The sequence below is a fragment of the Gymnodraco acuticeps genome, unplaced genomic scaffold, assembly GCF_902827175.1.
Source record: "Gymnodraco acuticeps unplaced genomic scaffold, fGymAcu1.1, whole genome shotgun sequence".
NCBI classification, from domain to species: Eukaryota; Metazoa; Chordata; class Actinopteri; order Perciformes; family Bathydraconidae; genus Gymnodraco; species Gymnodraco acuticeps.
This window is the reverse complement of record NW_022992351.1, coordinates 6,639,833-6,657,082: the sequence shown is the minus strand read 5'-3', so window position 1 is coordinate 6,657,082 and position 17,250 is coordinate 6,639,833. Positions and strand designations below refer to the sequence as shown.

Below are 17,250 nucleotides of genomic sequence, written 5' to 3'. Positions count from 1 at the left end.
TTCATTCATATGACGTGTAAACAATAAATATGTGTTCCTTACATCACGTCTCTCCGGTTTGAAATATATATCATTTTCATAAACGTCAGCTGTGATTGCCCACAATCCCATCTCTTTCTCTACTCCCATACATTTCAGTCTTCCGTTAATGTGGAAGAAGATAATTGAGACTTCTCCCTGATTTATAATTCCCATGCAGGGTTAATGTTAGCATCAGCTTAAGATCTGTTCAGTGTTTCCACAATATGTTCATTTGTGTACTCTGGAAACATGTTTTTACAAACTGCTGTGCACTATTATAATTTCATTAAAAGTATTCAGAGGGTTTGAAGAACAATATTTCTTCTATAAACAGTAACACATGTTTACTTCAAGTCTCTATTGGCTGATTGTTTTGGTATAATTCTGAATAAGTCCTTGGAAGTACTCCTGCTTGTTTTTGTATGATTGAAAAATCATGATGTAGCATTTTGGGATGAAGTACCACACCAGAAAGGAGTAGAGACTGGAGAGTATGGCCAGAGCGTTTAGTATTGGGATGTACTTTCCGTGGTAAAGCACACATGTAGTAGCAAAGATGATCCAGGTGAGGATCAGCAGGAGCAGACAGAAGGTTATTGCTTTGGCCTCGTTGTAATTTTTCGGGAGGTCTTTCCCCATGTAGGAGAAAATAAAGCAAAGGAAGCACAAAGACAAGAGGAAAAACACAGGGCCAGCGGTGGCTTTTAGATTAAGGTCACAACCAAGTATGATTTTGTCTGGGTACCAAACTGTTTCCTTGAAGGTGTCAGGAGGGCAACACGTATAGCCAATAAGAAGTGTGAGTGCCTGAATACCAAATGCCACAGTGATGACCAGCCATTGTCCATGATACTTGATCCACCAACTGTGGAGTTTGGGGAACTTGGCGGCTATTTTGAAGATGAAAACAATTTGAAAAGAGCGCACAACGAAACAGGCGAGACAAACTGTGTAGAACAAGAGAAATGGTAAAAACCTCAGGATACAGAAGGAAGTTGTTGGTTCACCAAAGTAAAAGAACACACTTATACTACACAGACTGAGGCAGACTAAAATGAGGAAGCACATTGGTCCCCCAGCAGATCTGACAACAGGTGTGTTGTAGTTGATGGCAAAGAGAACAGATACAGCGAGTGTGAAGCCCACCAAGGCCCAGGCCCCCACCATGATCAGTATAGCCCCGGTGTCTGTGAACGGGATGTACTCCACCGACCGCAGGCTGCATGATGTACTTCCTGCTGCAGACCATTCGGTGTCCTTACAGTCGATGCACCTGTAGGCATCCTCTGTTTTCACATGAGAGAAAGACACGTTGTCAAGTTATGGAGCACTATTGAAATGTCTTCAAGTGAGATTGAACGGAAAAGGATGCTTGGTTAACCCTTAATCTGATACTATAAACTAGCTTTTAGTTCATTTCAAACTTGCTTCACCCTTTACACTGAGAGGTAATTATAAATAGTGTGCATGTGCAGTTTTCAGAGCCTTCATAACGGTGTCCACTCAACATAAATCATGTTAAACCTTTTAAGCCATAGAAAGATATCTATAATGAGTTCCCTTCATAGCCAGAATGACAGCACCGTTTTTACTAATTATCTTCCTCATAACTTACCTGTGATGTTATGTGTTACATAACTTCCATTTGGACAGATTTCACAATCGAAGCAGCATTTGTGGGTTCCAGTATACTTTTTTACAAATCCAACAGGACATTCTTTGGAACACACTGACGTAGGCACCTGCACAAAACAATGATTCAGCATAAAATCTAATGTAATGTAAGTAGAGTGGAAAATGCAAGTCAGTCATCCATTAGTGAAAACATGTGGTTAAGAGTGAGGCCTTGGGAGTACTTTTACTCATGATACTTGAGGTTCATTTATCAGATAATACTTCTGTAGTTTATATTATTCTGAAATAGGCAATTGTGCAAAATTAGTACTTTTACTTTTTGCTTTAAAGTGTAAAAGCAAAAAAGTGTGTACTTTTAATTAAGTAAAATACTTGTACTTCTTCCAACACTGATAATAATAATAAACTTTAGAATGCACTCATGTATAAAATGTGGTCTTCTAAATAGTATTACCCAAAGTATTTTTAAATCAACACCGAGTAAAGGAACTTCTAAAAGGGAAAACAACTTACTTTTCCGTGTCTGTGCCATTTAATTTGGCTATTGTTGATGAATAATTTGGCTGATTGGTCAAAATGATAAAAGCCAATCTCCTCTGCATCACCACTGTGGTTCCAGAAAACTACAGAATATGATCCAAAGTCGGGGTCACCATTCTCATCAAACCGAATGCTTTGATTTAAAAGAGTAAAGTTGGACTTCTTTAGCTCCGCTAGCAGCTGAGGTGGGGACAAAAAGTTCAGATTACTTCATTTATTCAAAAATGAACATACGGGTCAACCCTGTATAGAGTTTCAAGGTTGTTTATTAGATTGTGCACAGCTAACAATAAATTGAATCATTACAATTAAATAAGTTTGTCTTACAGACAGACCTATTTAATTGTAATGATTGTCATTGTGAATGGACACGGAAACATGAGTGAACTTTAACAAAAATTGCCAATTTCATTAGATGCTTAATCCATAGAATGTTAAGCATAGATTCCCAAGAATACATTTAATAAAGGATCATATTTTATGTATACTTACCATGTGTGGGAAGACTGTAATATTATCATTACATCTGCCAGATCCACATTGCAGGGCATTGTGTAAGGCATGAGCGATGGCATGCACAGCAGAATAAACGGGGAAATTAAAAGAAGGGTCTGCAGCAACAACATCTTTTGCGCTCAGGCTGCTGCAGTTGCAAACCTGATTACAATTTATATTTTGTGATGCATTTTCACAATATGTACGTCTTCTGGAAAAATGGATAAAATCACTGAAACCAGGTATTGTCACTCTTTTTTCAGAAACCCCAATCACAGTTCCAATATTTCTGATTCCTTTCTTCTTCGGGAGATTCTTGTTTAAGGACCATGCATCTGAGGCGATCCACACTTTGTTGGTGACATTCTGGTTTATTGCCGACTCAATGAGAGCTTCAGCAGTCCATTCAGGAGCAAACACAATGATGGCACCTATTCTATGTGCATTGATCTGTTTGAGTATTTGGGAGTGGTTTGTATATTGATCCAGGCCTTTGATGTATGCCAGGCAGATTTGAGTATCCTTAATCTTCTTCATGAATAATTCCAGGCCGTTGTTGCCATAATCATCGTTAATGTAAAGGAAAGCAACCCAGTGCCAGTTGAAGTGCAGCAGAATCTCAACAATTAACTCAATGACGTCTTTATTGGGTTGCACTGTTCGCAGGAAATAGGGAAATTTCTGTTTTCTTGAGAAGGCAGAACTAGCAGCCCCATAACTGATCTGTTAAAGAGTATTAGAAAACATGGTCACCATTTTTAGTGCCAAATTAAAAGTTACACAAAAGTGTACATAAAACTGATTTTATTATTTGATCCATTTGGAAAACTTACCATAGGAATCTGATTCATCATGAGAAGTGGGGCTACAGTCAGGGCCTTAGTGCTTGTATAAGGGCCGACCACTGCCATCACTTTGGACAGATTCTTGCGTGGTTCACCCCAAGGTTGGACCAAGCCATTTGCTGATATGAAGTAAAAGAGGTCTGGGAAATTGTGTGTATCTGAGCATTGGTCAAATATCTCATAGCCGAGAGATACGTTTGGCAGGAGGTTGGTAGAGTTATTGATTTCATCTACAGCGAATCTCATCAACTGAAACCTCCGATAACTTGAAGAAATTAGGGGTTTACTGCAGATAGAGAAAATAAGGTATGATTACATTCATTGTTCAAGTACGTTTATTGGAACAAAGAATTCAAGTTTGATAATAAAGCAATAATACAATTATATTTGCTACTACCTATATATCCATTTAAGATAAGATAAGATGGATCTTTATTAATCCCCGTGGGGAAATTCAGTAATTTAACAGCAACAGGGTAAGGATGAAAAACAGGACAGCAACACAGATTAATAAAATTAAGGATAAAATCAAAGATAAAAAAAAAGCAATGATAAAATAACTATAAAATAAGAAATCAATTCAAATGAACATTATACACATCTTTATGTCCAGTAATTGTGTCACATTGTCGACCCCTTGTTATGCAGGCATTTACCAGACGATTAATGTCTTTATGATATAGTCTGGTACACCAGGCGTTTTTTCCTTATTTTCAACCTTGAAAGGTATCCCTCAGATGTATTATAAGACTCACCTGGCGCAGTCGACGGCTTCTGGTCTGTCATGAAAATCAGGATCACTATCATGATGAATACCAAAAAGTCCACCCAACAAATAATCTCCTTCCAGCTGAAACTCTGAGGCACTGCATTGAGCCAAGGCATGCATAAACATTCCCAGGAGACACAGAGAAACTAGAACATGTTTCATTGTGCTAGTTACCAACTGATCTGATGTGGACTTGGGAGTTGTCATATACTGTATGCCTCGCTTGGATGAGAATAAACAAATCAACATGCAAAACACATCTACACTCACAGTCCCTGTGATGTAGAAAGTATTCAGACTGCTTCCTTTTTTAATGTTGCAACCTTATTATCAAAACCCAATAATGACAAACTACAGAGTTGTAAAACATGTTACATGCTATAACATGTACTGAGAACCTTTACTAAAACACTAGCAATGTAGCTTAGGTGCCGACCATTTCTCTTGATCCTCTTTCATATTTTTGAAGTTTTAGTTTGGAGTCTGTGGTATAAATGAGTTTGAAAACCAAAGCAAAGTATGTAAAGGTTACGACTAAATAATGCTCAAAAGTTAGGTTAACTATTGGTGATCTCTTATACCCACAAGTCTCATCATTACAGACATGCCCACGGGTTAAAACCCATGTTGTTTTTTGCATGCGGTATAAATGTGTTATTTTAAATTCAAAACACTTTTTTTACGTAGCATAAATTGGATTATGACAGGAAAGCATAGTCTTCTGGATTCAATTAGCCCATATGTACTGATATGTGAAGATGTTGTCCCTATAGCCATTTCATTGTTCATATAATATGGAGGTCATATTTTAAAACTTGACCCAAACACATAAAAATTGCTTTTGTGAGCTCTAAGTCTTTACAAGTGTAACGTGCTAAGGTGTCCTCTAAGTCAGTGGTTCCCAACCTGGGGGGGGGCAAAGAACGCAGGGGGGGGGGCGCCAAGCCTCAGATAATTTGAGACCAAATATGATATTTAGACTTTTTTTTACATATAATTGTAACTCAATACACGATTGTCACTAAAAGCCTTGTCTCTTCATTACAATACAATATAAAAAATAATTGATTAATTCATTTGAATACAAATTGAAGTTAGTAGCTATTAAAGGCATAAAAATACAAAAATGTATAATTTTTTCTTTGATAGAAATGTTTCTTCTGCCGTAAAGTGTCCAAACCAGGCTTTGCTGGATAAGCGCATTTTTAAAACATAGTCATTGTCCATGCCGGTTTCAGTTGGATTATTTGTCACAGTTGCTCTGATCAGATCGGTCTCCTCCATTTTGTAGATTATTTACGACTTTTGAATCCACATAAACACATCGGCAAAATCCGGCTTACTTTGAGCATGTGTTTTAAACAGTTTAATCCCTTTGTGAATTTGTGCCGTCCTTTAATTTCTTCATACAGCGGGAATCCAAATGAATTAATCCTGAGTCCAATAACCATCAAAGTCACTCCAATCGTGCTCCTTCATTACACTTTCATCCTCCTTTAACAAAATACTTCACATTCATCCAGTTTGCGACAGTAATTGTAGCATTTTTGAGACTTTTTTTTTAATCCCCCCCCCTTGAATATACTTCAACAAAAAAACAGCCTCCATCACAGCTCTCCATCGGGTTTCATGTATCTTGTTTGCAGTTCATCCCTTAAAATAGAAGCCTCAGATTGCTTATCATAAGAGGAAATATGAAAGCTCTATTTCAAACTTGTTATGTAAATAAGTTATTTGGCTTTTTCTCATCAACTTAGATTTGATTAACAAATGTTTTCACCTTGAATTGTCTGAATTTATTTGGAAAGTGGAACGAGATGAATACTGTGTAATATATTTGTATATACATTTAGGAAGTACAATACAAAACAAGCACAAGTTTAATTTGTGGGCCATATTTCATTATACTTTTTGAATTAGCAGAGGGCCGTTTCAAAATGGCCTGCGGGCCACATTTGGCCCCCGGGCCGTAGTTTGGACACCCCTGTTCTAAGCCTATATACACTCTAAACTTTCAAAGATGTGTACACAATGTGCTGAGCTGCGTATTAAATTGATCTACTGGTCCCCAGCTTTCAGGTAATGTATTACTACCATGTGGCGTATACTATTGAAGAGGATCATTTTCCTTCATATCACTGTTGCACCTTTTCGTATTACTTATCACCAATCTTTTGGTTGTTTGGTGTGAAAGGTGTAAATAAATTGTGAACTGTACGAAAAGTTAGTCTAGTCTAGGAAATAGACATCCAGACTAAATGTGTTGTCTGTCATTTACCTCTGCTCCATTAGTATCTACAAAATATAAGGCAGAGACAACTATGAGGTTTGAAGGGACACAGCCTCTTTAATAGCATTTGGAGTGAAAAAAAATTACACTTAAGTTATTAAAATCAAGTTGTTGTTTATAACTGTAGCACAAGAAAACAATAACATGCAATCCATGAGAAACATATTTAATTCATCAAATCTAGAACCCAATTAACCTGTTCTGCTTTATCAATTTCAACTTAAACGGATTTAAACATTTGGAAACAGTATGGTAGTTGGAAGAAAAACGAAAATAAAAATAATCTCAAAAAAATTTCATATTTTAAAATATATATATATACAAATCCTCCAGACAACCCTTTGAAACAGACTTTTTACACAACAATGTTTTGATCCCTTACTACAGTTCTGATCAAAGTTTAATAATGACAGATAATCCCTAGCAGTCAGGAGAAAAAGAAAATCAACAGATTTATAGAAGAAAAGAAAAAGGTCAGATCACCACCCACTTCATCCATGTTATAATAAAAGCTCTCAATCTCTGTTTTCTTATGTTTCCTCTGCAAAAGAAAGAGAACAAAAGTTTGCTTGGAATGACTACATTTACCACATTTGTTTTAAATTAAACACAGATGAATTACTACAACAGCTAGTCTACATACATTGAATTTACCCCAGGCTTTGAAACCCAGAGAAATGTTTCAAAGAGAAAGGGGCGTTGGGATAAACATGTAATTGCTTTGACTATTTTCTCAGATTAGACCTCGTTATAAAATGGACTTCAATACTTGTTGTGCACTAAGAAGAAATGTGTATATTTTGAATAATTATGCACATTTAGTGTTAAGATCTGACTGAGAATGACTTGCCATTTCAAGATAAATACAAAATAATTCCATAGGGGTGCTCAACGACATAGTATGGTCATCTGTTAAACTCTACAACAGCGCTAAAGTAGACAGAACTGATTTAAAAAATGTAGACTACAGGCTACAGGAGGCTAAATGGTTTGGGACTGGTGACATTCGCTTTGAATTATGCATTCAATGATGTGGCTGAATATTTGAAGAAAGTCTCTGTTAATCTTCCATTTTGACATTTGCTCTACTGGCTTTTTGAGAATCAGGTAATACAGAGAGTTGTTGCAAATTCAAGATAGACACATTTAGGTTTATTTGTGTAATTGATCAAGAGATGAATTTTGATCTGTGCTTTTCTGCCTTATCATGAACGCATATTCAAGCGAAGTGTGACTAATGCTCCAAAGTGTCTGCATGGGTAGAAGACAACTGGTGAAGACACTTGTGAGTCGGCGCAGCACACTTTTATAACGATAGATGAAGTTATTTTAACTTGAAGACCATAGCTTTCCCTTCAGATTAGTCACACACTCATGTTATCTTTCTAACAATAAAGACTTTCAATATTTAACTTGTTACAAATAAGAAGGTACCAATATATTAATCAAAAGTTGGCAGATGTATTTCACTTGTGATAAGGAGATGTACTGGAATCATTATTATTGAAAAAATAACAAAAAATAAAAATACACTAATTTCATTGCAACCTTTTTCAGTGTGGTTCCTTCTTGGTGACTTTATACTTACCCCATGGGGTTTCAAAGGCAAAAGGCAGTACTGAGTCTCACCAACTACTGAACAAATGCAGACCTATCCTAAATATGAGGATCTGGGTCCTCGAGAAAAAAAGAAGAAAAAATATCTATCCCTCAATATACAAAGACTAACTCGAGCCATGCTGCTCATACGAAAACTTGTATTTTGTGTTATGTTTCCATGTTAATGTCCCGCTCATAAAAAAGAAATCTCTAACAACCCTTTGTCATTTCCCACTGGCTTTGACCAATTAATTTAAAATGAGAGGGAGAGGAAGGGTGTGTGGGAGGTTTTAACTAGCAAAAGGTTTCCCTGTCTCGTCCTTGCCTTTGTATGTCCTCTTCCCGTGTGTGAAGGGCAGGTATCTGTACTTGACCATATGCTGGAGAAAGTGGGGAAGAAAAGAAAGAGAATTAACAATAGGTCATTCTAGGAATTTCAAACGTTTTTTTATCAACTTATCCAATGATACATTGGCACAAAGATTGCTCATCAGGTTGATAAAAAAAAAGACATCACAAGCAATGTGTTATCCAAAGAACACAGTTTTGTTAAACTGCAATGTTTGCAATTCACTGTGACTCTAGAACAGTGTCAATGTAACCAGTGGCTGTATACTATAGGTCAGTTCATGCATTTACCTTGATCTGCCTCTTCATGGTGATGCAGAAGAGCATGATGAAGTACATAACAAGAATAGGCCAGAACACTGGCACGTTGAAGGCTTCAAAAAATGTGCAAATCATGGCGATGACGATGCCTTTTGTCGCCGAATGCCTGCCAAGGAAAGTAACAGTTAAGGGACAGTGTAACCACATTTGTGAGGAAGCATAAATCCACAATTGAACCGTTCCCTAAATGTGTAATGTTCGGCCAAAGGCTAAAATATGGTTTGGTTTGCAATAATTGTGGCAAAAGTAATGTTAGGAAGTGGAAACACATTTGACAAATATCAATATCAACGAAAAGGTTGTTGGCTAAACATAATGCCCTAATATTCTAATGCATGGTAATTTCTCAGGTGCAGTTGTCACAGTGACAAATGATGAATTGACTACTCGGTACTATTTCAGTTAAATCAACCAAATGGTCATTCCATGGAAAGATGAACCAACACATTTCTTTTCATATAATAGGCAAATGCAAACCGCATGAGGGATGCAAAACCACCTTTTCTTCTTCCTGCCTGAGCAAACAAGAGTAATAGTTTGCATAAACACACTGCATGAAAGGTATAACACAAAGTGTTGATGCTAGAACACATAAATGTCGAGTTATGTTCAATTAGTATTTTTGTTTATCCACCATTTTTACAATTGCTGTACATTAACGGTCACAGCGGAAGTTTTTCAAGACTTACAAGGATCAAATAAGTTTCTATGTGAAAGGTCTCTAGGAGACATTAATGCTAAGGACATGGTCAATGAATGACATGCATGAAATCAGGGGCGTAACTATCGACGGTGCAGCCGGTGCAATGCACCGGGGCCCAGAGCCAGCCAGGGGCCCATGCATTTTTTTTTCTTTTTGGGCCCCAATGGCATTGATTGGTTCACGCAGTCTTCAAAGTAACATAAATTAATTTGTCTGTCCAATGACCTTGCTCCCTTTCATGTCATGTGAACCGTTTAATCAACCTGTACTGTAGCTAGCAGCAGCAAGTTCGGTAGCATTATAAAAAAAGTAATAGCTTGCATTTATAATGTACAGCAAACCAAAGCACAAGAGCAGCGCTCAAAAGAAAAAGGACAAGAGAGAACAAGGAGATGTAACCGCTAAACTGACAAAATTGCTCTAACGTTAGCAATGTTGACGTGCAGCGGCAGCCGGAGGCTAACGATAGCTCACCTGCCTCACCACCATCATTGCCATGTAGCTCCACAAGTGAAGCTGTATCCGTGGCTGTGCAACCTTCTTCTCCAGCCAGCCAGGAGGAGAGGCTGGTCCAACAGTTCCCCCAAGGGCCCCAACCAATAGGGGACTCTATGGCGCTATTGAGACGCCCGACGCCAAGATCAAAAGCTATATTATAGCAACTGGTCTATGTAGGCCTACCGGCCCATTCCCCAGAGACAAACATCAAGGAAACAGGTTTAATCCTCTTCTTAGTTCGCTGTGCCGTTGTCAGGCTGTGGTGGTCTGAGGCCAGGGCAGGCTGTTGTTGATAGCCTATACATGTGGCGCTTCTGAGTGGTTGTGTATGTCCGTGCGTGTGTGAGCGCATCAGCGTGTGCTTATGTTTGGGGCGATGGGGGGGGGGTGCAAGATCACATATAGTACGGTTACACGCAAATACATGCAGCTTAAATCAATTAAACTTGTTTGCTTAATGCTACAAATTCTACTTCTTCTACAAATGAGCTTAAACAGTGACCACACAGGTCATTCCAAAGAATTTCATTGGAACTCTGTTGAGGACAATTATAAATGGCGAGGCGATGAGCTGGACTCACCAGAATTTGAATTCAGGCAACCTCCTGATGAAGGGGCGGAACTCCTCGTTCTGCTTGGTGGGAAGGGATGGGCCCTCATCTGCAGGACAGAGAGGAACCATGGCATGGATGTAGATAAAAAAGGTATATATAAAGATAGATAATGGATATCTTACTGGCAACATTCCCACCTTACAAAAAACTGATTGAAATAGACAGTTTTCATTTTGTCAACATACCTTCGTCAAGCATTGAAGGATCCACTTTTGGCGATAGAAAAGCAATGAACAGGTTGAGATGGTAGATTCCCAAAGCATATGTTACTATATACCAACCCTGAAAAGCAACACAAGGAACATCACCACATTAAAAGGCTGTCTGGGCAGCCAGGAAACATGAATGTGCAGCTTTGTTAGTGAACATTTCTGACACAAATGATGAATAATCTCATGGAACCAGAGCGAGTAGACAAAAAGACACATATCAGGCATTAAAAGAAAACAAATCCATATGCACAATCGACGCCCAATCTTGTAATCATTGCTCTAAATCAGCCATAAACAGTGATTCTTACACAATACCGTACAACAACAGCATAAAGTTAAATAACTACGATTGTGTTCGTAACAGTATTGCTTTTCTTAAAACTCTTTATAGATCTAATGGCTAACATCTGTCGACTTCCCTCAGCACATAACAACATAGTAGGGGTGTAACGGTACACGTACCGAAATTATTCGGTACGGGCCCTTCGGTTCGGTACACGTGTACCGAACGAATATAACGTTAAACGTAAAAAATTGAGAACGTGAACAACTTTTTGGAAGTAATCTCAGGTGCTGCGTCGCAGCATTCAGAGTAATTTGCTCACATTGGGTTCAACGCGTCATAGAGCGAGCAAGTTATTTCATTGGATGAGAGGCATACTTGAGAGCTGGTCACAGGGATGCGTTCAAATTTGAGGAACTGTCGAAATGGCGAACGCAGATAAAGTTGAGCTCGAAAATCCACCAGCATCATTGAAGTCTCCGGTTTGGGAACATTTTGGTTTCACAGTTACGTACAAGGATGACGGACAAAGACATGTGGACCGAACCAAAGCTGTTTGTCGGCATTGTTCAACTAAAATTGGTTACGCGGCTGGCAATACATCAAACTTGCACACTCTTGAAAAGGCATCACCCGAACGTGAATATCACCGGTACCAAAAGAAAAAAGACTGAAGTGCAAACCCAACTCCCGCTAGCATGTAAGCCTCCACCACGCGCAGAGAGTTCAGACCGAGCCAAAGCTATTGCAAACGCCAAATATCCTTATGTTGCCATGTTAGCAAAGCGCTACCTGGCTGTATCTGCTACCTCTGTCCCTAGAGAGAGGGTGTTCTCCACAGCAGGAGACATTGTTAGTGCCAGCAGATCTGCCCTTTCGGCAAGCAATGTGGACAAGTTCATTTTTCTTTAAACAACATGAAAATACAATGACAAGCAAGTCATAATGTCAAACTGGCTGCTTAGGTGCTAGTACAGTACAGTTCAAATACAGATTATTTCAGTTCATCGAAATGCTGCAACTTAATGTTTATTTTAGTATATTTTGTATTTATTTGAGTGAATACATTATTCACAGTTTAATAATAATTTTTAAAAAACTAAAATATTTTATGTTTTGTGATAATTTTTTCTGCTGTACCGAAAACGTACCGAACCGTGACCTAAAAACCGAGGTACGTACCGAACCGAAATGTTTGTGAACCGTTACACCCCTACAACATAGTACATTAAAACATGTATAAAATGAACAAGCACCTGTAGTATGTACACTCTGATCATGTAGATGGCAGTAAGTAGTAGAGTGCCTCCCCATCGCCCTAGGTGGAATGGTGTTGACTTGTCTAGCCATGACTGATAGACCTGTTACATAAAGGAAACAAAATGTAGTGAGGTAGAGAATTTCATTTAAGGAAACAAGTAACATAAAACCTTAGATATATCACTGGAGAGCCTTTGAAAAATATTTTACTTTATTAACTGAGCAATGCCATGACTACCATGGCCCTGCTTTATACTAACTGAGTGTGTGTGTGTGTGTATATATATATATATAAATATATATAAATATTATATATATTGGGGAAGACATTATCAAAGATGTTCTATTGAGAAGACGATCACTACGTGACAAAAGTTTTCAAAACCGTTTCTGGTCTTCGATATTTCCAGACAAGTGGCTACTGAAATCAATCTTACCAACTACTGTCTGTGCAATTCTCGGCGCGAGTTGGCGGACTTTATTTTGCTTACTTTAACATCATTTTTCATGGTGGGGCTAAGCCATTTCTTGGTATGGGTGTAGCCTACCCCAGCCATACCCTGGCGCTGCCACTGGTGGGATGTATGGGGCGGGCCATTCTGCACATGCGTTAAATGCGTTAAATATTTTAACGCAATTAATTCAAAAAATTAATTACCGCCGTTAACGCGATAATTTTGACAGCACTAATATATATATTTTATTCATTTATATTATAAATCAAGTATCCCCTAAATGTATGAATTACTCCAATATAATAAGACAAATCAAAGGCCACCTTCCCACTTACAATCACAATACATTGAGTGGTTATTTTACATAGAAAAGGAGAAAATGACACCAGCTTCATTTTAACCTGCTTAGCATTTAAGCAGAACATCGAAATATGTACACTTCTGTTAGTATTAGTAGACTGGTTGCTTGAAACATATGCCATCCAGTGTTAAGGGCAGAGCAGCAAATGATTTCATCCATTATTATTTAAATTAATGTGATCTTTGCAATAGATACATACCTGTCCGACACGTGTGAAAAAGGCACCGACTACAGACGTTTTCCCATGGATTGACTCCCCAGCACTGTCCCCTTCTGACATTCTGATTAAATTAAAACACAGATTTTGATTAGTGGTGCATGAATAAAGGCAAGTCCTACTGAAAAAGACTTAGGGTGCAGTGTGCAGTTCCAATATATTGCGTGAACAAGTCTAGCATCTTCCACACTTGGGTATATTGGCTGATTTTTAAATGCAGGTTTGTAAGGCAGAAAGAGGGACGGTTCAAGCCTACATCGTTATTTTTTTTAAGGAGAAAGACCCTTCAACACACTTTAATTATTGTTTACTGTCTTTTAAGTATTGTTTGACTTCTTAATAGGGATATACATGCAATGTAGGTTTTTGAAGTACCTTATTACCCTGAATTTGGGATACCACTTGAACAAGACACCTTCCCAAACTGTAACATCTGAAACAAAATGCAGTGCTTCTAAAATGAATAAAACTGATAGCATTATTAACATGAAATACTGCTATGCCTTCTATAAGCAATTGTACTCAGGCAATTGCTTGAAATCACAATCGCCTGTAAATATGAATGGGATTGTAGCAGTGAAAGGTCAATAATACCATAAAGTTAACAACATGAGGTGGATATAAATATCTACTGTAAAAAGCATCTGCTGTGCTTTAAGTCCGCCCATGAAAACATGAAACCGTAAAAGAGGACATGTATATTTCTGTCTGTACACACCAGTACAGTATGTGTTTAAGTTGTGCCTCAACTCTGTGCCTGCTTTTCGATTGAACCGACACATAACCTATCCAGTAAGACTACCATAGAAATCAGTGCCCAGATTTTTGGAACTGTACAGAGTACAATCTCTGTTGTTGTTTACTCTTCTAACTGTGGTGAAGTAAATCCAGGTGTGCAGCTGTCCGATAGGCTCACATGACCAGTGCGAGAGATCAGAAGGATATCTATGTAGATTACGGAAATTGGTGAATGAGAAAAAACAATGAATCGTTCTATTAAATAAAAACAAGCAACATAACTACTTAAAAAACTGAAATATATCAATTGGCGACATCTGTTAGCTACTTTCGCTTTGGACTTTTCCCAGATAAATTCGCCTCGTAACGAGTGAATCATGAAATGTCTGTAACGTTAGCCGGTTGCCCCATTAAACATTTGAAGCTTGGGTTTAGGTTTCAGATATTTGATTCCCAACTTGTACTGTGTTGCCGAATCGATTAAATACGCCGTTTAATTACTATTTTGCACATGCAACATTAGCTTAAAAAACGCAAAACCGTGTAAAACTGTTCGTGGTAGAGGCTAACATTAGCTGCATAACTAGCTTACAGGCTTTTGGAAGTCAGGAAGGCAGCTAATAAGTCATATTTATCACAACACGCTTTGTGAAAAGCATGACATGGATACGATAAAAACGAATCATTCACTAACCTAACAAGGTTTCTTCAGTGATATTATTATAAAGACACTCGCGTTAGCTTACAAATTAGACTAGAAATGGCTAACTAGCCATCTAAAATGTGCATTGCCCTTTGGCCCAAATTACTGCTTGTATGGGTTATGTAGTTTTCGTATAGCCTCAGTTTACCCCTATTGGCCCATTAAGAGCATGTATGCAACAACATTTCCCACAATTCCAGCGTAGCACCTATTATAACCTGTCAAAGGAAAATGTAGTTCGTCAATGATATATTTTCATTGCAATTTACATTCATCAGGAATACGTTGAACTACAAGTACCAGCAAGGAGTATGATAATCTGACAGCTCACTTCCGGAGATAGGGCACTACGTTTGCTGCCATTGCTTCACAGCTAGCAGCTAGCTCAGTTAGAAACCAAACCGTTCCTTAGTAACCACACTCATTGAATGACACACTCGTTTAGAAATGTTTTTTTTTTGTTTCAATACATGTCTGATCCTCTTAATTGTGTTTGTAATTGAAGTTAAAATGTACAATGAAAGTTATTTCTCACCTGAATCGGCCGCTGTGTCACTACCCGGCTCTCAGCTAGCTAAACTAGCCACTTCTCGAGGAAACTGATGTGAACACGTCAGTACTTCCGCGAGGATTCAAGCTGACGGCAGGCTGGGTAGTAGAGCCCGGATAAAGATGAACTACTGATCGAAGGCTTCCGCCTTAGGAAAATATTCGTTGTGGCCAAATAGTGGTACTACACTTACGTTAGGTTGCAGGACCAGGAAACACTTTTTCCCATTGACTTACATTGGGAAAGAGTGGTCTGTAAATCGTTGGATAATTTTTTTTAACTAAATAAATTACCCAGTATGAACGTTTGTATAGCCCTTATTAAAAAAAATCGGTCCTTAAGTTGTAAAATGTGCTAATAACGTTATTCTGAGAGTTATTTTCCTCGGCATTATGAACGCGCATCCAGGGAGCGGGAAGGTTGCTGAGGGTGCTGCAGCACCCCCATCTGTTGGCGGAGAGTTGTAACTGCAACGCCAAAAGGTTCACTAAACAAATCAATACAAAAGTTTATTTTGAGTTACTATTTTTGAGTTAGCATTTTAGTGTAAGCAGTCTATACATAATATAGATAATGCAGTGTGCTTCTTCTGTTGCTCTGCTATAGAAAAGAAGCTTGTCAGTGCAGACAAGATCAGGATGGGCGTTTTGTGAAAGGAGGATTTAAGAACTGGCGAAAGGCAGGGGAAACATTTAGGGAGCATGAGAAGTCCCATCAACACTAGGGCCCTTTCTCATTTCATCAAATCCCCCTCCTCGACTCCTCGGTCCTCCGGTAGTGACCCGGAAATGAATTTTAGCGCGCCATGTTGAAGGACATCTCATTTCTCTAAATGCACTTCGAGGACCGAGGATCGAGCGTCGAGGAGGGTCTCTGGAGGAGCTCTAACCGAGGATACACTGATGGGTCCTCCACGGTCCTCCACGGCTCCTTCGCGGATGCATTTCCGGGAACAGAGAGATGTTTCAAAGAGTCGTGACGCACGGCCGGACTTATCTCAGCCAATGATAGCTCTGCATGCATCCCCTGGATATTATTTTTATTAACTGCTTTCATCGCGACGCGATGTTTACAGTGAGAACAGCTGTGAGGTCCATGCAGAAAGCAGAGCAGTGTGCATAATATATATCACTCAGTATAACAGGCCTACTCTCTTTATTTGCTTTAGTTTAGTAGATATCTACAAACAAAGAGTCGATATTTTTCTAAAACCATTTAGTGCTTCACATAATAAAATACACAACGGCTGTAGCCTGTTTTAGGAACTGTATGTGCGTGTGCGTAGTGTAGGTGTGTGTGGTAGGCCTACAGTGTGTGCGTAGATGCAGCGGACAGACAGGTCTCAGTTGGTTTGGTGTCCTCTGCTTACTTTTAATACTTAATCATTGTAGCGACCAGAGGGGGGGGGGGGGGGGGGGGGGTATATATCCAGTCTCTGATAGTGTTACGTTATTATGAGAGTGCTCTGTTTGATTCTGAAATTGTATATATTTATATAAATATATATGTGTGTGCGTGTGTCCGCATCTGTAGTCTGTTATTGTCTCATTATACCGCATGGTGAATGAATCAAAGTAAATATATAAGTCATCATGAACACATCTGTCCATCAGACAGAGGGCTGCTGTGCCTCCTGTCATCATTAATGGACGTCTCTTTAAAATGACCGTTCAGAGGAGAGGAGTTCTCATTTCTCTAACCGCTTGCTGCTTCCCCTCCTCTTTCCTCGGTTCCCCTCTTCGGCTCCTCCGCTCGCATCTCCTGTGGGCGGGACTAAGTATCGAGGGTAGGAG

At 38.7% G+C, this 17,250-nt stretch overlaps 2 protein-coding genes across 5 annotated transcripts; both read right to left on the bottom strand.

Annotated features, from left to right (window-relative positions):
* Nucleotides 1–5,031, bottom strand: LOC117542001 (taste receptor type 1 member 1-like). The gene is made up of 6 exons (XM_034209419.1): nucleotides 4,292–5,031; nucleotides 3,525–3,822; nucleotides 2,689–3,414; nucleotides 2,170–2,376; nucleotides 1,637–1,763; nucleotides 1–1,307 (listed from the first exon to the last, which is right to left on the bottom strand). Exons 1-6 carry the CDS (start codon nucleotides 4,552–4,554, stop codon nucleotides 379–381), a joined length of 2,550 nt encoding a protein of 849 aa, XP_034065310.1. The 5' UTR covers nucleotides 4,555–5,031; the 3' UTR covers nucleotides 1–378.
* A 1,596-nt stretch (nucleotides 5,032–6,627) lies between these two features.
* rer1 (retention in endoplasmic reticulum sorting receptor 1) lies at nucleotides 6,628–15,610 on the bottom strand. 4 transcript variants are annotated; one of them, XM_034209316.1, is made up of 8 exons: nucleotides 15,443–15,610; nucleotides 13,449–13,530; nucleotides 12,430–12,534; nucleotides 10,864–10,960; nucleotides 10,646–10,724; nucleotides 8,834–8,969; nucleotides 8,520–8,574; nucleotides 6,628–7,136 (listed from the first exon to the last, which is right to left on the bottom strand). In XM_034209316.1, exons 2-8 carry the CDS (start codon nucleotides 13,527–13,529, stop codon nucleotides 7,126–7,128), a joined length of 564 nt encoding a protein of 187 aa, XP_034065207.1. In that variant the 5' UTR covers nucleotide 13,530; nucleotides 15,443–15,610; the 3' UTR covers nucleotides 6,628–7,125. The 4 variants fall into 4 exon arrangements, with proteins under 4 accessions (XP_034065207.1, XP_034065205.1, XP_034065204.1 ...); XM_034209314.1 differs by adding an exon at nucleotides 13,842–13,899 and having other exon boundaries at nucleotides 6,628–8,574; nucleotides 15,443–15,517; XM_034209313.1 differs by having other exon boundaries at nucleotides 6,628–8,574.
* Nucleotides 15,611–17,250: the final 1,640 nt, after the last annotated feature.